This window comes from Xiphophorus maculatus, chromosome 5, assembly GCF_002775205.1.
Source record: "Xiphophorus maculatus strain JP 163 A chromosome 5, X_maculatus-5.0-male, whole genome shotgun sequence".
NCBI lineage: Eukaryota > Metazoa > Chordata > Actinopteri > Cyprinodontiformes > Poeciliidae > Xiphophorus > Xiphophorus maculatus.
In genome coordinates, this window is record NC_036447.1 from 9,888,837 (window position 1) to 9,912,383 (window position 23,547).

Below are 23,547 nucleotides of genomic sequence, written 5' to 3' on the forward strand. Positions count from 1 at the left end.
TCATCGTTATTTCTGTTTTCAATATTACAATCACAAATTCCTTTCAGCTCCAAATAGTACAAATATTTAATGGGCTTCATTACAGCTGCTGTGGATTTGAACCCTAATGTCCTATAATATATACGTTTGTTTAGATCACGGGTGTCAAACTCCAGTCCTCAAGGGCCGTTGTCCTGCAATTTTTAGATGTGCCGCAGGTACAAAACACTGGAATGAAATGGCATAATTACCTTGTGTAGATAAGTTCTCCAGAGCCTTGCTAATGACCTAATTATTCTATTCAGGTGTGGTGCAGCAGAAATACATCTAAAAGTTGCAGGACACCGGCCCTTGAGGACTGGAGTTTGACACCCCTGGTTTAGATGGACTGTTATTGTCCTTTAAACTGATAAAAGTGTGATGATATTGTAATATTCAGCAAATAATTTCTCTATTTTTCCCGGTATTTTACAGCCCTGGACACTACAAGCTATATTTTAAAGATTCTGTTATTATTTTATTATAATGCTTATTTCAAAATATGACTCTCAAACATGTATACTGATATAAAGCTGAAAGCACTCTCCTTCATATTTCAAGCTTCTAATAATAGTTTAAACTAAACCAGCAACTAGGCAGCTTTTCTCATGACATTTGTTTTTTACTTTTTCAGTATTGATTGATTTTGTGTCAAGACATTCTGTTACATTCTTAATCTCCATTATTATTCTCAATTTATGTATTTATTGGAATTCCAGACTATTATTATTTTATGTCCTTGTATATCTATTAAAGTGAGGTCTCCTTAATGACGTTCTTTTGTCTGTCTTCCCTCAGACATATCCCTGCTGAGCAGCTCTGGTGCCCAGTATGAGAAGTCTCATTGGGGCACTTCAGTACCTGTTGACGGACCTTCCAGTGCCAACAATTGGGATAAAGTGATCATTGACGGAAGTGATACAGAAGCTTGGCCATCCATTAAGCATAATATCGACTCCGACCAGCCATCAAACCCAGAATGCTCCTTGGGCTCAGCTAGCTCTAACTTAGACACCAGTGCTGTCGCTTCTAGAAGTAGGAGTGGTCTTCTGAGTATGGCCACAGGTGCCACTGGCCAGCAGGCCCACTATAACTCTCTCAAACCAAGCAGTACCATGATGACGGGACCTGTGTCAACCAGCACGTTAGCAGCTAGTAGAGGCTGGGGTTCAGATGGGAAACAAGATGGCATGAATGGTGGAAGAGTAGCAGCCCCCAGTAACTGGGGATCACCTAATTTTAACTTGAACCTCAACCCCAATGCCAACCCATCGGCTTGGCCTGTCTTGGGACATGAAGGTGGTGCGGGAGGTGTTAATGGCCCCAGCTCTTCGTCCCTCCCACCAGGCATACATGGAAATGGAAATGTGGGAAACGGGAATGCGGACAATGGTGGGGGGAGTTGGGTCAGCATGATAAGTGGTAATGACAATGATCAGCAGCACCTTTCAACCAACAAAAACTTATCTTTCAATATGGAGCCTGCTAACCTTAACACTGATGGACCAAACTATACTAAACAACAACAAGCTCAGGAGCCTATGAGCCCCATCCACGGTCTTACTGGATGGGGTGGTCATTCACCCACTGAGTCTTCCCAGCTCAGTGGGGACACAACAGGCAGCTCTGTGTGGGGTGGAGGAGAAAACAAGATGACAGAGTCTCCGAAAGACTCGGGCTGGGACTCATCTCCCTCTGGAGGGCTTTCTGTTTGGGGCCGCCAAGGCAGCGGCGGTGGAAGTAGTGGCAGTGGTGGCTGGGGAGACTGGGGGAAGTCCTCTGGAGGTGGGGATATATCCAAAGGCTGGGACTCGGTGGATGCTGGTAATTCTGGTCCAGGCCAGGATCACCAAATGAGTTCATGGGGCAAACAATCAGAAACAGCTCCAGCGAGTGAGGATAGCGGAGACAGCAGTGAAGGGCGATCCCGATGCAGAGACAGATCCTCCAGCATGGAATTTGCCCCTCTGCTCCCACGGCAGGACCTAGACCCCCGAGTGCTGAGTAACTCGGGTTGGGGACAGACCCCCATCCGGCAGCACACTGTGTGGGAGATGGAAGTAGCCAATTCTGATGATGGGAAGAGCATTAGCAGCTCAGACACCATGGGATGCTCCAGCTCTAATGGTGGACCCTCATCAACCAATGGAGGTGCTATTAACCCTAACATTGGGCCCAGCCAGAGGCCTGGATCTGGCGGAAAAATGGACAGTGAAGGATCATCCTCCTCTGGTTGGAGCGCTCCTCCACCGCAGCCAATTCAAACTGGATCAGGATGGGGGGACCCCCCACTTTCAGCAACCAAAGCCCCAAATGGGACAGCATGTGGTTGGGGAGACCCTTTACCTACCAGCGGTCCTAAAAATGAAGACTGCTCATCCTGGGGTTCTGATGAGAAGTCATCTAGCTGGGATGATGGCATGATGAAAAACAAGCCTAGCAGCTGGGGAGAAGGCCCCAAAAACTCTCATAGCTGGGGCAACAGTAATGTGGGTTCCAGTGGTTCTACCACAGGTGAGTGGGGGGCCCCAGACATGAAGAAAAATGGTTCCTCCAGCAGCATGTGGGAAGGAGAAGGAAGTAATGGAGAAAGCAGTGGATGGAATGAAAGCCCTAGAGGAGGAACCAGAGGAGGTGGGAGCTGGGGGAAACCTACTCCTGCTGTAAGCAACAGCAACTGGGGAGAGACCCCACGTGCCAGTGGCCCAGTGCAGGGAGGCTGGGGCTCTGCAAAGCCCCAAGAAAGCAGCAGCAGTGGCAGCAGCACTGGTAGTGGAGGATGTGTCAGCATTGGTTCCTGGGGTGGTCCTGGCTCGGTGAAGCAAAGCAACCCTGGCTGGGGAAACGCTAGCAAGCAGGAGCCGGGCACGGAGCCCACTGGTTGGGAGGAGCCCTCTCCTCCCTCCATCCGCCGGAAGATGGAGATCGATGACGGAACATCAACTTGGGGTGATCCCAATGCCTACAGCAAGACCGTCAACATGTGGGATCGCAACAATCCAAATAACAACCCAGGCAACAGCGGCCCACCACCCAGCAAGAATGGTGCAGTAGCAATGATCAGTAATAACAACAATCACTCTCACCACATGCACCATCATTCTCACCATGGCCAGCCCCCAAGTCACATGCTGCACCAAGGAAACAACAATGGGTCACCAAATAATGCTGCCTCTCATCCGGCTGGGGGACCCCAGGGTAGACCGCCCCTTGCAAATCCAGGTACTAAAAACAGTTTTAAACACCTCAAACGAATCATTTGATTATAGTTTGATATTAAAAATTATAAACATTTTGAAAATATTTATAATAGTTTTTTTCTGGCTAATGCTTAAGACCTAGAAAATTAGCCTTTATTCTCAGTTGAAGTTTATTTTTTCCTTCTTTATCATCCTCTGTCCTGGGCTGGATGGCAATAAAAATATGGGTCTTCATAAGACCTTGTGGTAGCCCATTTATAAGTTAAAAAGTCAGTTCCAGTAAGCCTGTGCAATGAATACACAGATAAGGTAGAGAAGTAGAAGCCTGGTTTTGGTTACCAGAAGTAAGATCTTATGTACAGTAATGAGATATGATGAGACAAGATGTGAGCCAAGACTTCTCTTTTTAGCTCTGTTTTCTTTTTCTAAATTAATGTACATTTCTTCCAGGTTGGGGAGAGCTTCCCAGTGTCCAGCCCAAGCCGGAGCCTGCGTGGGGAGAGCCAGCAGCTCCAACTTCAGCTGTTGACAATGGTACATCTGCTTGGGGGAAACCCCCAGGTGGTGTTGGAGGATGGGGAGACGGTGGCCATGAGCCACCTGGCCCTTACGTGAGGTCAAATGGACACACGGGTTCTGCACCTTGCAAATCAGGTAAACTAATTGACAAACATTTTGCTTTTGGCTAAAGTTACATATTCTAAACTTTGCTGTATATGTAACCTGGGAATTTGCTGGAGATTTAGTCTTCAGGATGACACTCAAAATGTGTATGCATCTGTTTTTTACTGCAGGGATTTCAAATTGTAGTCAGAAGGTGTTTGTTGATGTTCCTTGAGTGGTGTGTTGCTAAGATTAAAGCAATTCCACGTATCAATAGGTTGTGGTTGTTTTTACTGCTGGGTGAAACTGTTATAAATTATAGAAGGGTTGTTGAGTAAGGTAAAGATGGCAAATGGCAACAGTGGCACCTAGTGGTCCGACTAAGAATAACCTGCTTGACACCTTTTGGGAGCAGAATGAATCATGTTAATATGAGATTAATGAAAAATGAGAATCTTATGGGGTTTTTTTTGTTGTTGTTGTTGCTGTTGTTGTTACTATAGTTAATTTATACATTCAATACATGTTTTAAGGCCCCAAACCTATGCAAGATGGCTGGGGAAATGGAGAAGAAATGAGCATGTCTACCAGCCAATGGGACACTGAGGATGGGGATGTATGGAACAGTCCCACATCGCAGGACAGCAGTTCCTCCTGTAATTCCTGGGGCAACGGACCCAAAAAGTGTCCAAGCAAGGTCAGAGAACAACCTTCACTTCTGTGTGAAGCACAGAAGTACTTCTGTGTTATGCTTGTTGTTCTAAGTGTTAGTGGAAGTGTTAGTGTTCTAAGTGTTAGTGGAAATGCATTGACTGGTATTTTGCTGGTATTTCACAGGGGAAGATCGGCAGCAAGCAAGATGAGACTTGGATCATGAACCGTCTGATTAAACAGCTCACTGACATGGGCTTTCCGGTATGAATGCATTGTCTAAGTAAACAAAATATATTGCAAATTCTGAGGTAGAAGTAGTTATTTTGATTCCCCCCCAAAAAGAAGTACATGCAGTTGCATCGCTGCCTTTCTATGCAGTTTTTTTTTTAGTTATTTTGCTTTGAATTAGTTGTGAGAAACAGGTTTTTGATTAGAAAATGCATCATTTATTCTTCTCGTATTACAGAGAGACCCTGCTGAGGAGGCTTTGAAGAGCAACAACATGAACCTTGACCAAGCCATGAGTAAGTTTAGAATATTTCTCTTTATTGTGTCAAAATTATACACTTTCTTCATTTTAGGTAAATTATAAACTGCTAAATACTGCCAATGATTTATGTTGAGAAACTGATTTTAACCCTAGCTGTCTCCCACCATTCTTCTGTCTCCTTGCAGCTGCTCTCTTGGAGAAGAAGACAGATCTGGACAAGCGGGGTTTGGGGATGTCTGACTACAGCAACGGGATGAACAAGACCCTAGTGTGTCGGCCCTCCGCTCTCTCCAAAGACCCCTCTGACCGCAACACATTTCTTGACAAGGTGAGAAAACAATTACCGGAGCAGTCTATACACAGAAATGATGAGAAAGTTTTATTTTGTTCTTCTCACTTTCTCCTTTCTGATTGGTCGTGGGTTTGTTTGTCCTCCAGGATAACGTCCTGTCAGATGACGCTCCCCCATCACCATTTTTGCCTTCCCCCAGCCTGAAACTCCCCCTGGCCAATGGTAGCCTTGCTGGGCAGGGTTTGGGACAGGGCAATCCGGGGCTGGCCATGCAAAACTTGAACAACAGACAGGTACATTAGAAGAAGCATTTTCTGTTTCAATATACAATGTAGAGTACTGTTTTCAAATAAACAAGAGAAAATAAAACACCTGTATTTCACAAGTTGTACTTAATGGCTTTTATGCACTACAGTATAATCAGATATCAGTGTTGTATCAGAACAAAAAAAGGGATATTTATTTTGTGTTGGGATTAGAATAGTGGAAAAACTGCATACTCTTGTGAATCAAGTTAAAGGTTACCAGTAGTTTGCCTAAGCATTTTGTAGTTAAATGCAAAAAATACAGATCTTTAGTCTTTATATTTCCATATAAATTATAAATATTAGTTTTCCAAGCGTGTTTCATGAACTCTTCATTGACTTTAAATGCCTTCACTCAATTCATTGAATGATCTAATCAGTCCTATAAAGACCAGTTTCACTGATCATTTTCTGTTTTTCTATTTGCTCGAAATGGTCAAATATACTCAGATTTCATTACAGCTTACCATCTTTGTTTTTTGATGTATTTTATTTTTTTTATTCTTTGATTCAAATATTTTTAAAAGTATGTTGTTAACAACATTGGCAGCACCTTTATCGTCAGTCGTTTTTTCTCGTCCTTCTTACTTTCAATGCTTTTAAAATTATTGTTAAATGGATTTGTTGACCGGTTCAGCATTTTAGTCAATTTCTGTTGCTTTTGTTTGTGCTTTATTAAATACTTGTGTAAGTGAAATTTAACCGAATGTTTCTGGGTTGTTATCTGCTGTACTTTCAGATACCCAATGGAATGTTTGGCGGTAATGGAGCAGCACAAACCCGGGCCATGCAGCAGCAGCCTCCTCAGCCACCAGTGCCACCTCTCAGCTCCTCCCAGCCTAGTCTACGTGCTCAAGTGCCTCAGTTTCTCTCCCCTCAGGTAGACACATGACATTTAACATATGTATAAATAGATATATATTATATATAATAATTTTGTTCTGGAAGTACAGACTGTTGCATTCCCATGATAATAAAAACTGATGTATTAGTTTGAATCTCCCACTAGATGGAGCTGTTGTGTTTTTTTTTTGTTGTCATTTTTAAAGTTCTTTTTCTGTCCTTCTTCCTCACCCCTCTGCTCCTGTCAGGTCCAAGCACAACTCTTGCAGTTTGCAGCAAAAAACATTGGTCTTAACCCTGCACTTTTAACCTCACCAATAAACCCTCAACAAATGACCCTGTTGTACCAACTTCAGCAACTGCAAATGGTAAGGCTTCTGTTTCATTTCATTCATTGCATTTAAAGCACAGCTGGTACACAAATGCACAAAATCTTCTTATTACAATTTATAAGAATGAAAAAATACTCTTGAAGTTAAAATGAAACACTAGTGGTTGCTAAAACCACTAATACCATTACCATATTAAAAATACACAGAGGAAAAAAATGCATGTGAACATACGCAATGCCCACTTAAAATAGGGAAGCTGAATGTAATGCAATATATTACATTCAAAATGTATATTTGGAAAGAACTCATTGCAAAGAACTAGACACAGATAACAGAACAAGACATTTCCTGTATCAGACCTCCCTTATATAAAGAATTTTATATATAACAACTGAAAAGAGAATATATGATGGCCTATGCACAGTTGCAATTTATAAGTTGTTGATGAGCAAACTACAGTGAACAGATATTAAGGACATCTAATGAGCTACTGTACATTTTGTATTCACAAATAATCCTTTCAGATATTTTACTTGAAACAAACCAAATATGACTCGTCTATATTGTTACCTATCACAATACACAGAAAACTTGTATGTGTTGCAATATTTATAGTTAAAAGACTTTAACATTGTCATTGTGATTAATTAATTACAAGTTCTATAATTGATACTAAATAAGGCACTTTGCTGGTGGCAGTAAACGAGCGAAGAAAGCAGAGAGCATTTATTAACAGTAAAAGTACAATGAATAGTCCTTTTGAGAGTAAACTCTGAAAATTCTTTCTACGGCATTTATAATCTAAACCCACAGAATATCTGTGGTTGAATCAAAGTATTGACAAGGAAAGAGGAAGAAAATGGTTGTAAGAAAAACACTAAATTAAGCTGATTTAAATATCACGTTTTTACTAAAGCAGTGACTAAAAAGTGACAAAGAGAGAAGTTGAAAACGTCTGAATATAGAACTAAATGACAGAAACTCTGTTCGGTAAAATGTATTTTGTAATATTTTTTTTCCCAACATGGTTGCATGCATAAGACATACGACTTTAATGAAATCAAACTGACCTCAAACTGCATCCCTGTGGGACTCCAGAATATATGACAGCAGCATTAGGTTCTATTCATTCCAGTAACCCTTTAAAAAAACAATAACTAGATAAATAATAGTGTTAAGAACAAAGATTTGATTATTCATGCATGATTTGAGCCTTACTTGCATTATTTTATTTTATTTTATTTATTTTTTTCTTTCCATTCAGGCATACCAGCGTTTACAAATCCAGCAGCAGATGATGCAGGCGCAGCGCAATGTGTCCGGCCCCATTAGGCAACAGGAGCAGCAAGTGAGTCAACATGTGGATTCTCACAGAAAAACAATATTTCATAATTCATTATGTTGTGTGACTGTATGAAGGTTCTGTCTCCCATGGCTATGACACAACTTCAAATGTCACATGTTGCTCTACTGGCAAAAAGGAAAGATCCTTTGTCACAACACAATCTATTAAATACTAACTACTGAAGCTTCTTTACTGCTCAAAGAAACTGCTCAATAGTTTTTAACTAATTTTTTATAGCGTGGGTCTTAAATTGTAACGTCTCCCTAAAATTATTTCCATATACACAAACCACCCTGACTTGGCATTTTTTTTGTACTCTTTCTGCAGCAAACACTTGTGTTCATAGATAGATAGATAGATAGATAGATAGATCTTTATTGTCATTGTCACAAGAACAATGAATAGTTCAATATTTTATTTTTATTATATATTATTTTGTCCATCGTTCTCTCTTTCTCCAGGTTGCACGTACAATCACCAACATGCAGCAGCAGATCCAGCAGCACCAGCGTCAGCTGTACCAGGCGCTGCTGATGAAGCAGCAGCAGCTTCCCTCGCATTCCTCCTCGTCCTCTTCATCCGCCGGACTGCACCCCCCTGGTGGCCCTGCTGGAGTTCCTGGCTCCGGAAAATCAACCTTGGACCCTTTCACAGGCCCACACCAGGCTCCGGGCCTCGCTGACACACTGCACACCAAAGAGCCTCCATCTTCGCCCAATGCCTACAGCACCTACCCTCTTTGTGAGTTCTTATGGAAAACAGCGCAATGTTGAAGTCAGATTTTAGTTTTTTTTAACCAACTAAAAAAAACTCTATTTTTTACAATAAAAATTTAAAGTTCAATAAATGAATGACTAATAAACTTATTAAGACAAAAAAACAAGAACAAGCTGCTGTCATCTTGCTTTGAGCTAAAACAGTTTTATGCACAGATGTTTGTGTAAAGAGTCATGCTATCATGTATAATAATATAATTTTAAAGTCACTTGTGTTTTCTCTGCAGCTGGACTGAATCCAAACATGAATGTAAATGGCATGGACGTTGGGGGTCTGTCCCTGAAGGAGCCCCCCCAGCCCCAGTCTCGCTTGTCCCAGTGGACACACACTAACTCTATGGACAACCTCTCTGGCAACTCTTCAAATTTGGAGAATAACTTTAATAATAAGCATGGTATGTTTCAAAAAGATGGGAGAAGCAAGTTGCTTACTGCTTTAAATCCATGAAAGACCAACACAATGTAGGACAGAATTGTGATATGAAATACAAACATAAGATTGTACAAATCTTTGAATATTTCTTTTCAAGTCTTTCTTCGGGGACTTGATTGGATGTTGCTCTGGACTTTGACTGAGCCTTTCTGATGTAAATCTAGAGTCAGTTAAAATCCTAATTAAATGCATTGATGATTTTATGTGGCAAAATGTGAAAATGTTTAATGGGTATGGATATTTCTGGTTATTTTCCAATTATATTCAGACATATTTAAATGCTGGCCTAGTTTGCTGCACAGTCTTCTGCAATTTAGAGCAACAAATTACTGAAAATTTCAATTATTTTAAGGAATTTCCAATCTGAGATTGTTTTGCACTCTTAATGGATCAGTTGTATAACAGCTTTGCAGGGCAATATGTGTACATTATTGTGCATCTATCTGATACAAAAGATATGTAGATTAAAAGAAATTAGAATTTTTACTTTTAGATGTGGTCAATTGACTGAGTTTTGTGAATTCCTTTCGTGAAGCTCAAATTTTAATTTAATGGTATGAAAACTTATCTTCCTCTGTACTTACTTTCCTTTCAGGTGCCATATCTGCTGCCTCTACCCTTGGACCTCCAGGGAAGCCCCCCCAGCTGGAGGACTCGTACAGCCCTTACAATCTAATCTCTAACTCAGAGTCCCCCAGCAGCCCTCTGGTGCCTCCTGACAACTGGGGCCAAGGCAAGAGCCCCAATGAAAAGATCTCAAATGGCGCCAACATTAACTGGCCTCCAGGTGAGGAGTGCACACACATTTAAAACTTTGTGATGATTACTTAGATTTTTTTATTTTCAGTTACATTTTTGAGTTGCTTCTGAAACAAAAGCTGATCATCAATTATGTGACTGTTGGCGAAAGCAAAACTAATTCATATCCGGATCCTTTAACAATATGCAGTTTAGTTCATGACATGGCAAATGTCCTCAGTGGAACCTGCAGCTGCAGAGTAGAACTGCAAACTGTGAGCAGCGCTTAAGCCCCTCAATCAAAACCACAACTCTTCAGAGGTAGGGAAATACAAAGTGGTGAGGAGGGCCTTCAACAGGTTGGACTTCTGTAGCAAAACCTCAGCAACCCCAACCACCACTGACACGCACACAGGAAAGGAAGCTTGTTTACGTGACTGAACATAATGTTGCAACAGTCACTCGACAAGCAAACAAAAACCAGCCGTTTTTGCTTTGATCTTCTCCGATCGTTGACCCGGTTGCCAGGTCAAAACCTGAAAATCTGATAAAAATGAAAGATTTCCACTTTAGTCAGGCTGTAAATATTAGTGTAAATAAATGCTAGTAGCTCTATAAGAATGCAAAAGAATCACCAAGTCAGACCTCACAGAAAATACTCCAGTGACATTAGCCAAAGAAAAAAACTGTTGAACTTTCCACCGATGTTTCTTCAAATCATTTCTTTAAAAGCTAAATAGTGATGTAACCAGAATTCAGCCTCCTGTGTCAGTGTTTGTTTTTTTTTGTTCTTTTTGCCCTGGTTACCAAAATAGTATTTTTATTTACTTTATAATTATGATTGAAAAAAGTACATGTGACCAACTGGAAAGCTTCTGATTTTGATTTGTTTTTAAGAACTATTATTCTTGAAACTAAAAGAGCTTTTTCAAAAAGTTGAAAAACATGTTTTTCTAGCCTTCAGCAATGAGTGATACATTACAGTTATACATTATTATTATTGAAAACAGGGAATGTTTGTGAGAAAGAAGTTATGGATTTTAATTTAAAATTATTACAGAGTTGACATCTTTAGACTTTTTAGCTTGTTGTAAAAGCCATTAGAGCAGTCAATGTTATCAAAAAATATATAATTGTTTATGTAAACTCTTTATTTATCCTCATCAATGATTGTTATTCCTCAGAGTTCTGCCCAGGTGTGCCATGGAAGGGCCTTCAGAATATTGACCCTGAGAATGACCCCAACATGACCCCTGGTAGCGTCCCCAGCGGTCCCACCATCAACACAAACATCCATGATGTCAACCGCTACCTGCTGCGGGACAGAAACGGAGGTATAGCGCGAAGCCACAATCATCATCGACTCTGTCCTTCTGTTACCTCCATTACATCTCAGACCTACATATCATGTGCATCATGAATTATTTTCTTTTGTTTTAACTTTCTTTAAAATCTTGTTTCTGTTGTCTGTCTTTGCTCACTACACCACGTTCTCCACAATAACGTAGCCACTTCCCCAGTTTCTCCACTGGGAAATGGCTCTCTGCCTCCGACCAGCAGTGATTGGCCAATCAGTGACTTATCTAGCTCTTTCAGTCTGTTGTCCAGTGATGGAGAGAGCTCAGGTACTCATCCAGTAGACATCTAAGCCTTTCCCAAAACCTAACTTGTGTGTTTCTTCTTACTTATACCAGTAAAAACAAAAAAAAAGTCAGACAACATCCTTGATGTGATTGTGAACAATCTGTGCTGCAGACCAAAAACCACAAAACAGGCCTCACCCATCCAGTCCCTGCATCAGGACCACACCCCTATCTAGTGTGTTCTGTGTGTGAAAACAATTTGTGGGTTTCTCTCTTCACTTTTATTTTTTGCTTACCTTTTCTGTCTGTGAAACCAAATGCAAGTTCCCCCTGTGAGATTACAGTATCTTTGTTGTAGAAGTTTGAGTGTTTTTAAGTGAAGCAGCACATGCTTGTATTTTATATTGCATGAACCTTTCTAAAAATCAGAGGGTTTTTTTTTCAAAATTTTAGAAGAATACAAACACATTTTTGCTATTTAATATTTCATTAGAGGAGGTTTATTTTGCTTTTTGAGTTCCAGTTCTAAATATCAAGCATAACATGTAGCAGCGAACCTGGCTTGGTTTTCCCTTAACTCTATTCTCCTTTTCTTCATGTTTTTTTATGTGAATGTAAAGGTAAACTGACTGAAATGAAGTCTACCTGGTCCCCGGGGCCCATTGCTCAGAGCCAAGCCTCTCTGTCCCATGAGTTGTGGAAGGTTCCTCAGGGCCCGCGCAGCACCACGGCCCCGTCCCGGCCCCCACCTGGTCTCACCAACACCAAGCCCTCCTCCACGTGGGGCGGCAGCTCGTTGGGACTGGCTCAAGGCTGGAGTGCCACTTATGCCTCTGGTGAGCTCAAAGTGTCATTTACACTAAACTCCCATCACATTCATGCATCAATCAGCATATAAATTAAACTAAACTTTGAACTGTTTGCTAGCAGAGGTCTTCCTTTCTTTTTATTCATTTTCTGATGTTTTTTCATGCAGTCTACAGCTCTAAATTGTGTTACATTGATACCTCTCAAATATAATGATACTAATAATTTTAGCTTCACAAACTACCTTTGCTGTTACTGTTTTTAATGGTTACCATAGTGATATATTGTATTATTATTTGCCTAATACTGTAAGGGCATTTTAGTCTGCTTATATTTGGTAAAAAAATTGTTTTAAAAAAAGCCAGAATAATGGGAGAGTAAAGCTATTGGTCTAATTTCTATCTTTTACTTAACAAATGAACTGAGATGGCTCCTCCATTCAGACCTTCACAATAAGAGCTTTAAGCAAATATACTTTACTGTGGAAAAATTAATCAAACACTCACTGAATCCTTTCCAGCTATAAAAACACACCGTGTGATCCGTTACTTTCCCCAACGTATAAAATATGATACAGAAGCATTTTGTATGTGTTGGTTGGAGTTACTGCATATTACTACTACAATTAGAAGAACTGTGGTGAATTTGTACACAGCAATAATAATGCTGTTAAATCTCGGTGTTTATCTCATTGTTGTACCCAATTATAAGTGCTTCATGGTTGTGTTTTTCTTCAACTTCTGAAGAGAAGTCAGGTCAGTTTCAGCAGATTTCCTTCAAACTCGTCAGCAGAGATATCAGCATAAATCATGTTCTGTTTGATCTGTTTCACACCCATCCAGCTCATCCTCCACTGAGGAGGTGGAGGCTGTGTTCACAGGTGCAGTTCTCACATCACTCGCTTTCAAAATGTCAGCCGAACACACCCTGTTAAACTGACATTTTGGGGTTTACCACCTCCGTATGTGTGACCTTGCTGTGACACAAAACATCTAGTGTCATGCAGGAAATAGAAAAACCTGCTTTTATTTTTATTTTTTGTGTTTTTGTAGCGCAGACAGGAGCTGCGCAGTGAAGTATATCACAGTTTATTTGACCTTAAGCAGCCTTCACAAAAAATCTGCACATATGCTTAATGTTGAAACCAATTAATTAGTACTAAAATGCTCTCTGAGTAGCTGCAGTTGAAGAACTTAGTGTTTCTGTCGCAGAGGGAACCACGTGGAGCACAGACAGCGCCAGCAGGACCAGCAGCTGGCTGGTGCTGAGAAATCTCACCCCACAGGTACGTTTCTGTTCTTACATCCTAAAATGATTAATCTTAGGTAGAGCTGTAAACTAACTGAAATATCTGGAATAAAATCCTCTTTTTTGTTGTTTTGTTTTCTTTTGTGTGTCAGATTGATGGTTCAACCCTGAGGACCCTGTGCATGCAGCACGGTCCCCTGATCACATTCCATCTCAACCTGACTCAGGGGAACGCTGTGGTGCGCTACAGCTCCAAGGACGAGGCCGCCAAGGCCCAGAAATCCCTGCACATGTAAGCTTCCTTCAGTCTGCAGCGATAGCATTGGAGGTCACTGAGAGCCACTCTGTTACAACTTCATGTCTCAGATAGCAGGAAGGCAGATGGAACAGGGATGGGAGAGAGGATGTACATTTCCTCAATTTAAAGTACTTTAACATTTTTTTTGTCACAACTTTGAAATTCGATGCGTTTTGGGGGATTTTATGTTACAGATGAACATATAACAGTGCATAGTTGTGGCCCATTTACTCTTGCACCCTTCAGAGTTCAGAGAGCATAAATCAGAAAGTTGTTCATGACCTCCATGGTAACTCTGGAGGAGCTGCAGATCCTCTGCTCAGGTTGAAGAATCTGTCAACACTCAATAAATCTAGCCTTAATAAAAGCTCTACTGCTGGGGAAAAAATCCACAGTTTCTATAGGGGACACAGCAAAGATTCTCTGGTCAGATAGAATTAAAATCCAACTTTTTTGCAGGCAGAATTCTTTCTATGGCAGAAAACTAGCTTCACATGACATTAAAGCATCATCCTCACAGCGAAATGTGGTAGTGGCAGCATCATTCTGTGAGCTGCAGGGAAGCTAAATACAACTCTTCCCTGACAGAAAACCAGTTAAAGGCTGACATGTTTAGGATAATCACCATAAACATACACACATCTAAGAATATTTACGTTAGAGTGGCTCAGTCAAAGTCCAAACTTAGATCCCATTGAGAACATTTGGCAAGATGTGAAAATTATCTTCATAGATGCTTTCCACCCAATCTGACTGAGGTTGAGATAGTTTTTCAAAGAATTTGCCAAAAATATATATCCTTATGTTTAGGAATCTGATAGAGGAATAACTCCCAAAAGATACAGAGTGATTTGACAAAATATTCACTCAGGAGGATATGAATATATTTTTAGTGTGTTTGAAAACAGTTCAGAATTGTGTGCTGCGTTGTGTTATTCTGTCAAACAAACCCAATTAAATACATTCAAGCATGTGGTTGTAATGTGACAAAATGTGAAAAAGTTCAGTGGCTGTATATGGTTTTTGGAAAACTTCTGTAAAACGGGGAAATTCACTCGCCTCACTATTCCCACTGCATGTTTTCTGAATGAGTCAAGCTGCTGGAACAGAGAAAAGAAAATAGGGAAGACTTGAGGGAAACCTCATGTTGTTGCTGTCATCTTGGTGTTTTCCCATGTTTGAAGCACTTCATCTTTTCGATTCTGACCAGGCATGAATATTTCTGTTAGTGACAGTCACATGAAAGAGGAGCAGGAGGGAAGTCATGCTGCTATCAGGTGCACTTTCATACAAGTGAATTTTGTAACAGCCCACACTTTGGAAATTAAAGAAAAGACCCACTCTAGTTGTTTAGTTCTCAAGAAAAATCATTCTATTTGTAGTTGTCCAGGAAATTAAACAACTATTACTGCAGCATATTGCAGCAAAATCAATCAGGAATGAAGTTGAAATGACATGAGAATAAAGACGTTATATTATGACTGCAATTCTCATATTATTTCAACTTTATTCTGGTAATGTTATGACATTATTCTCTGAATTTTATCTTTCTAATTTTCTTAGCGTGTCACTAATACTCCATCGTACTTTTTGATGTTTCTATGTCGACTAGTAATTTGATGTTTTTGTGCTGGAAGGTGTGTGCTTGGAAACACCACCATCCTGGCAGAGTTCGCCGGGGAGGAGGACGTCAACCGCTTCTTTGCACAAGGCCAGTCGCTGGGGGCAACCACCACGAGCTGGCACGCCAACCCAGGAAGCAATCAAAATCGGATGGGCGGGAACTCCCAGTCCCACTCGATTGGCCAGTGGAGCAGTGGCGGTGGCGGCGGCGGTGGGAGCAAGGCCAGCGGGAGCGACCTGCTGTGGGGCGGAGTCCCCCAGTACTCCAGCCTGTGGGGGCCGCCCAACGGAGAGGACGCCCGCGTGATCGGGAGCCCCACCCCCATTAACACCCTGCTGCCTGGAGATCTGCTGAGCGGAGAGTCCATGTAGTGGGCGACTCAACGATACCCAATTGGCGCCCTCTTGTGTCAGCTGCTGGCGGGGGATCGGATCAGAAGCGAAAGAAAAGTCCAAAACAGAAAAAAAAAAAAAAAAAATGGTTGAAATGAGCAAGAGCAAAACCCAAGCAAATCATGTGGCGATAATCAGTATCAAGTGAAACTGTTTCAAACTGTGAATTGTAAATCAGAAAGCTGAGGGTCCCTGACAAAGACTGCAGACCCCCGATGCCTCTGCTTTACCCCGGTCCTCTTTCTGTTTCATTAATCTATTTTTATTTTTTTGTCTCCGTTTAGTATTTTCCAGAAACAAACTGGATTTCAGTTTCAGCATCTAAAACTGGAATTGGTCACAACAAAAAACCCTTGTAGGTGTTCCCCCCACCCCCATGTTTTTTCAGAAGTATACACAACATTTTGCGCAAAGTGTTTTTAGAAGAAGCAATCAAAGCTGCCACCTGAGACTTTTTTTTTTATGAACAAACAAATGAAAATCCTCCCAAAATAACACTGAAACCAACCATTCCCAGTGTATCCATGGCCAATGATGTTGTTCAAAGACCTTTACTTGTTTTGTTTCTCAGCACTAATATTAGCCTTAAGTGCTCTCTGGCCCAGGACCTTCCCAAGCCACCTGATTTTATTCTTATTTTTGTGTTTTTTTTTGTTTTTTTTGTAAGTGAAGAATTAGCTGAAATCTTGCACAGTTCACCTCTGAGCCAATGAGCGGTCCAGGAGGCGGCGAAGAGCTCCGGACCGCCTGACTGGCACTACCAATCATCTGCTCAGATCCTTGAACTCGTCTCAAACGTAGGGTTTGCACAAGCTGTAGACTTTTTACGTGTCAAACCCTGCCGTTTCTTATTTTCCTCTCTTGTTGTCATTTATCACAAGATATAAGCTGCGAGAAGATTAAAGCCGTGAACCTTGCTGCACGCGTGACGTCCGGTTGGATCTAATCATCACCTGAAGCCTGGACTCCAGTCGCTTACTGGTGCTTTTGTCGAATCTTTTATTTGCTCTGTTTGTCGCCGATCTGCCGATTTTTTTTTTTTTCTTTTTTCTTTTTCAGAGGACAAACAGAAAAAAAACTCCTCAGTTTTACTTCAATGTGACAGTTACATTGTGCAATATACACCATCAACCTTTCTTCCGTCCATGCTCCATACAGAGTCGGGGTTTTTTGTTTGTTTTTGTTTTCTTTTATGATTGTTGCTGATTTCAGCAAAAGACTTTGGAACTTCAAAACCCTCCCACCCCCTACTTTTTGAGAAACAAAACAATTGATTCCTTTCCAGGCCTCCAATCCCTGCAAAGCTGTTGGGGGTATAAAAGAAAAAAACTCTAAAGCAAAGAGGAAGGAGGAGGAAGAGCTGCAAACTGTACTGAAAGAACTGTAGAATGATGCACACTTCCTCTCTGCTCGCCACAGCCACACCCAACACAGACTGAAACCGCAGCGGGATTGGACGCTTCTGGTTGTCTTGGCACAATACCAAATTAGAGGTGGAGGGGGTGGCGGTTCCTAATGCAGTAGACCTACGAGTGTTCCTTGCGTTTGGTACTGTACAAACAGAAGAGACATAAGACTTTTATAAATTCAAAGGGTTTGAGCATAGCACTTATGAAGAGCAAATCACTTCAACTGCAATCCAATAAATCAAGAAGAAAAAAAAACTGAGAGAGAGCAGCAGAAACTTTGCAAACCTCCTGCTCCTCTGCGTACTGTATCGATTCCATGGAAACGTGGCGGCCGCCGTTCCTCCGGTAGCAGGATGAAGGGAAGCGCGACCGACTCTGAGGCGAAGAAATGGTAGTGGGGGGGGAACAAGAAAAACTGAACTTTTTTTAAAGTGAATATCACTGTTACTCCAAAATCATTAGCCTTGTTCTGGTCCGGAGGCACGAGACTCCAGCTGTCATTCGGGAAGGAGCGGAGTGGATCCGGGATACAGGGGGTGTGTGGGGTGTGTGTCCACTGAGTGCCTAACCCTAACCTCCTCCTGGGCTCCTCAAAGACTGGCCTATCACGGCTCTCGCTCTCTCTCTCTCTTTCTCTCTCTCTGCCACACATCTCCAACTGGGAGCAGGAAGCGGGGGTCGTCCCGCCGTCTCCTCTGCCTCTCAGTCCTTTTACACAAAGATCACTTTAGCTGGAAGATGTAAGAGTCATATTCCTGGAATTTTTTGCCAGTGTACTTTGTATTGTTTGGAGAAGACCTTTGTTTTTGTTTAATGTGTGTGTGTTTGTTTTATGATTAGTCTACATGCAGTGGTCTACACGATACCTGGCTGCTGAACTAGCCCTTCACTGTTCAAATGCAGAAACACTTTGGTCAGAGGTGCCTCTGTACGCTCATCCTGTGTATTGAATGCAAAACGAGGATCAATACTACAGACCGTTAATGATTGTGTTGAACTGCTCGTGCTTTTTGTTTTCAACAGTATTCGTTAGTACTTCCAGGTAGTAATCTCGACGTGTAAAAGTTAAGGTAATCTCAGACGCGGGGGATGCAGGTGTATGTCGCTCCGAGCTGCTGCCTCTCACCCTCTGCCCGGCTGCTACCCTGTAACCTCCTCCTCATCCTCAACCAGACCCAGTAGCTCTCCCCTGACCAACTGACCCTCCTATACATTTCTATGCAAAAAGAATACTAGAAAAGAGGCAGAGGGGGGGAAGGGGAGCCAAAAGTATTTTTTCTTTCTCCCCCCGTTGAGCTCCCTGTCGACACGTCAAACTGGCTGCCGCCTCCGTCGATCTTCTCTCTCCGTGCTGGAGACGTCCGTCCAGCCGAAACTCAGGGTAGGGGAGTTGATGTTTGCAAGTATGAGACGCAGCTCTCCGTATATATATATACATATCTATATATGTATATATATATATTTAAAACCTAGAGCTGACGCCTCCAGTAATGCTATTAGTGCACATGAAAGTTGCCAATGTTTTGTGCCAATATGAATTAGCTGTGTCATACTGTATCTCCAACCTGTATTGGAGGAGCTTTTGCAGAGGGTGCAGAAGGCAGGAGCAGCACAAGAGTGGCAGCATCCCCTCCCTTCATCCTCTGAGACATTTGTTTTTAAATGTGTCTTTTTTTTTTAATGTTGGTTTTATTTTCGGGGAAGGCCTCATGCTAAGGAGAAAAATCTTTACTCGGTTTAGGGGCTCCAGTTTGCTACAGTGCACAGTTGATGATGGGTAATCCCGGGTACATATTTTTTTAAAAACCAAAAATGAAAAAATTGCATTTTAATGTCATTTTTATGAAGTTTGACATAAAAATCTTTAAAAAAATGCTTAAAAAATCTAAATGGTTTAAAAAAAAAAGAGAAGAAAATCTATGATATGTTAAAGCTCTGCACTTCTAGCTGAAACGTATCCGGGTCGCCAGCCTCCACCGCCGCCATCCTGAAGGGGTGGACGCAGCGGCCGGGGCGCCGTTTTGTGGATGCTGTATTTATCTCGTGTTTGTGTCCCGCTCAAAGCGGGGCCCCCACTGAACTGTACATTTCCACACACATGCCGACACACACACACACACACACACACACACAGATAGCATCAGGCCTCAGCCTCGCTGTCTCTTCCTCTGCAGCTACAGGAAGAGGGAAGCACCCTTCAAGAGGTACAGTCTTAAGAAAATAAAAAAAAAAATCTCTTAAAAATGATTTGAAATTAAGAAATGAGAAAAGTCTACCTTTCAGGACTTGGAGTCCTGCAGCACACAAGCAAAAATCACTATTGCCTGTTTCTGTAACTGCCTTGATCTAAGCTCAGACAGCCGAGGAGCTCCCAGCGTTCTGTACTGACCGGAGAACCCCGACAGCGACGGGGCTTTCCCATGCTGCACCAGCACCGAGAGCCTCTCCTCTCCACAGCTCTCTAGATACCACAGCTAATGTATTCCCAATTATGTACACAGTGGCGGTTTTAGATATGGGCAGCTGCCCAGGGCGGCAATAGAAACGGGGAATCTGAGGACCAGATTAAGTCGTCTAAATCTATCAGTTGTCACCTTGGCAGGATTTCTGCGTGGACCATTACGTGTTGAGCAGGCATTCCCTGTTGGTGCTGAGGACAGGCAAGACTCGGATTATTTCCTGCGTTTTAATTGGTCGGGAGGCAACAGATGGAGGGGCGAGACCATAGATGCAAGAACCGCAACTGTATGCATACACACACACACATATATTGATAAATATATATTCCAACATGTGGTATCACCTCTTCAAACTTCTTGGATCGTAAACTCCGAGTCTTTTGTGGTCCTGGTTTATTAAAGCCGATAAAGAGCAATATGTATTTTCCCCGCAAATAAGGGATAGAAAGGAAAGGGTTTGGGGTCGAGTGGAAGTTGATACTTGATTGATTGAAAGCGACGTCTTTCTTCTACGGAGTTAGATATGCACGTTCTGGTTTCGGAGGCGTACCACAGCACGCTTTGTGTGTGTGTGTGTGTGTGTGTGTGTGTGATTTGCCTATTTTTTAAAAAGCCCGACCCGAAGCACCTGCTAAGTTGCATATTTTACCCTGTTGTTAAATCGCAGACATATCAAAACCACAAAAAAAGTTATTTAACTAAATACTTGAATCATGGAGCGCCAATAACAATGTGAAGTCAGTAATTTTAATTTTTTTTTTCTGTCCAGCTGACAGGTACATATATGGGCTTTTTTTTTTTTTTTTAGAGAATATCAGATATCTATTGCATTAGGTTACAGATTTGGAAAAGAAAACTCATCTCAGATGTTCGTATGAATGTGTGCTCTAAAAACTGTGTACTCGGCACATGGCCTGCTGTTATGTTCAACTCTGTTATGTTTTGTGTTTTGTTTTTTTTGGTCTAATTCATTCTGATTATCTTCTAATGTTGCACTGAGTGTCTTCTACCCCTTGCTCAGCTAATCGTAGGTAAACGCGTCTAAGGGCAAAGGGGCGATGGTGACAATTCACGTGTACATGTTTACTCAAGGACTTTTATTTTTTTTCTCTCTTGCTCCTCCCCTGTTCTATCTGTAAAAAATTATCTACCTTATAGTGGCTTTTATTGTGAGATAATCCCATCTGAGGATTATCGTGGAGTATTGCACCATTTCGTTTCAGTTACGTAAAAAAATGTAGCAAAAAACACAAAAAGGAAAATGTTTAAAAAAAATAAATAAAACCTTTTTAAAAAAAATGGAGATTAAAAAAAAAAGGAAGAAGGAAACAAGTTAATTGTGGCCATAGATAGCTGTAGGACTAGTAATCCAGAAGTGAACTTGTCAGAGAAATGTAAAGGGATAAAGCATGGGAGGCGAGTTTGTTACGACTCATTTCAGAGGTGCCTATCTTTTCTTTGTTTTTGCAAAAAGCCACCTGTCGTTTACAAGCATGTCATTTGTCTGAAGCTCAAGAAAACAGGACTCTACAACAGGAATGTTCTTCAAAAGGACGAAGCTAATCTTCCATCAAATACGGACATGAAAATCTTGCGGAACGAAGGTTTGACGCTACTTCAAAACTCTGGGATCGATCAGTGTTTGTGTCGTATTTAAAAAAGACAAAAGTTAAGTTCTCTTTTTGGTGACTATCTCTCTGTACGTGTATTGAGTTGTGATTTGATGTTTCCTGTAATACCGCGACGCAGTTCGCTCACTTTCTTGCACACTTGTTAGAAAAAAAAAAACAAACAAACAAAAAAAAAAAAAAAAGAGAAAAGATGTGGATTTTTTTTGTCTCAGGAAGGCCAGGGTTCCAGATCCAAACCTCATCAGTTCTGCGTTTTAATGGTAGTGTGGTGAAAAACTAAAGGAACTGACAACTATTCTACTCCAAGCAATCACTAAAGTTTTATTAGTTCAAACCACAAAAGAAAAAAAAAAGAAGTTTTTTAGAAGTTACATGTTTACCAAATAAGACTGAGAATCAGTTGTTTTTTTTTTCCTTTGCGAAAAGTGGAGCGCTTTACACGTGAAATCCAAGTAGAAATTGCTTTACATTGGAACAATGATCAGTTGTTTGTTTAAAAGAAAAAAAATTACAAAATGGATTTTTTTTTTCTTTCATTTCTTTTTATTTTCCATTCAGTTTTTTCGGGAGCATCGTGCAAGCCATTTTTTTCTTCTTCTTTTAATAATTTCCTGTCTATTGTAGAACATGTTTGTTCCTGCGACTAAGATGGCGTTTCCTCCCGTGTAACAGGTGGTTTTTAAGTGGAGGGATGAAGCTGGTTGTAAAAGGATTCTGATCTATGCACAAGTGGGAGGGACTAGTCCAATCACCCGCAGATGTACTGCAGGTGATGGTCAACCAAGACTCTGGGCTTCGGGGTTTGATGTTTTGGGGTTATTGTTTTTTTGTTTGTTTATTTTTTTTCTCGTGTCTTTCATCTCCTCCCCCCGCCCCCAAAAACCCCATCTTTACCTAATGTTTAAGCAAACGTTACATTGCGTCATCATGCTGTGTAATCCTTAACCAATGAGCGCTTATCTTTCTGCTAAAGCACTGTGGGTTGTACTGAAAAAAGCCCATGACTTTTAAGGCTGTCTGTTTTTTAGGGAGAGGTGGGGGGGTCAGGGTGGGCTGTGGGGACTTTGCCTTTGCCTTTCTCTTCACTTTGGGGGAAAAAAAAAAAAGCATTACGGAAAAATGTCTGTACATTTAATGCAAAGTTGTGGCTTTTAATGTTGTTCTTTTTTTCTCTCCTCATAGAATGTGATTGTTAAAAAAACATGCATTGGAAAAAAAACAATGTTTCCATGAATTATGGAGCTTCTTTCAGACTATATTAATAAAATACACATTTTCTCGTCTGTTAGTCGTTGTCTTGTCCTTTTCTTAAAAAACTGTGAGCAGTATTTTAAAAATTATTTCATATATCACAGTGCTGTGGAAAAGTTTTTGACCATTTTCAAGTTTGTTCTGGTTTTATTGTTAAATGTCTCCAGTCAGTGGTGTTCCACATTTTCCGTCATGCGGACCAAAATATTATATTTTAGGAACTGTATGTGTAATTTGTTGAATGCTTTACTTTTAATAAAGCAAACATGCCAAAGCTTTAAGTTTTGGATCTACAAAAAAAAGGTATAAAAATTTGTCCATTTTCAGCAATAACAGGATTTGAGTCACTCTTTCTTTAAAAGCACTTGTCATATTTAAATACTTTTAATAAATAATTAAGCAGAGTCAGAGATTCTCTTACACCAGTCAACTTTTGAGTTAAAGTCACGTTTTAGATAGATGTGGTCATATTTGCTTTAAAAAACTTAATAAACACAAACAAATACTTTGTGTTGTACCTAATATTTTCTGTCGAGATCAGATTGGTTTTTATCGGAAATAAAAGTGCAGTTCCAAATTTTTTGCAATTCGATACGGGTTGTGCAGAAATACTATGAACTGAACTAAACTGACCCTGCAGCCTGGTCTGGGTGGACACCCGTTTTTCCACCTCAGGTCATCAAGCGTTTCTAGGTGTGGTGGGTTCTGGTGGGGAGGTGTGACAACAAATGAAAATGAAATCCCACAAGTTTGAACTTTTAGTTTAAACAATTTTAATGAAATACAAGTGAAACAAACTATGAAGGAATGACATTG

The 23,547-nt window shown here is 41.0% G+C and overlaps 1 protein-coding gene across 2 annotated transcripts in view; it reads left to right on the forward strand.

Moving 5' to 3' along the window:
* Positions 1–22,768, forward strand: part of LOC102233996 (trinucleotide repeat-containing gene 6C protein-like) — a 55,746-nt gene extending 32,978 nt beyond the window's left edge. For both annotated transcript variants that reach the window (XM_023333095.1, XM_023333096.1), the window contains 18 exons: positions 817–3,240; positions 3,669–3,872; positions 4,355–4,518; positions 4,659–4,736; positions 4,942–4,999; positions 5,151–5,293; positions 5,404–5,550; positions 6,302–6,442; positions 6,654–6,773; positions 8,002–8,085; positions 8,544–8,823; positions 9,086–9,253; positions 9,887–10,078; positions 11,214–11,363; positions 12,233–12,448; positions 13,631–13,704; positions 13,820–13,959; positions 15,603–22,768. In XM_023333095.1, coding sequence (XP_023188863.1) covers positions 817–3,240; positions 3,669–3,872; positions 4,355–4,518; positions 4,659–4,736; positions 4,942–4,999; positions 5,151–5,293; positions 5,404–5,550; positions 6,302–6,442; positions 6,654–6,773; positions 8,002–8,085; positions 8,544–8,823; positions 9,086–9,253; positions 9,887–10,078; positions 11,214–11,363; positions 12,233–12,448; positions 13,631–13,704; positions 13,820–13,959; positions 15,603–15,960 — 5,141 coding nt within the window. In that variant the 3' untranslated portion in view covers positions 15,961–22,768. The remainder of the gene's footprint in view (positions 1–816; positions 3,241–3,668; positions 3,873–4,354; positions 4,519–4,658; positions 4,737–4,941; positions 5,000–5,150; positions 5,294–5,403; positions 5,551–6,301; positions 6,443–6,653; positions 6,774–8,001; positions 8,086–8,543; positions 8,824–9,085; positions 9,254–9,886; positions 10,079–11,213; positions 11,364–12,232; positions 12,449–13,630; positions 13,705–13,819; positions 13,960–15,602) is intronic.
* The last annotated feature ends 779 nt before the right edge of the window (positions 22,769–23,547 follow it).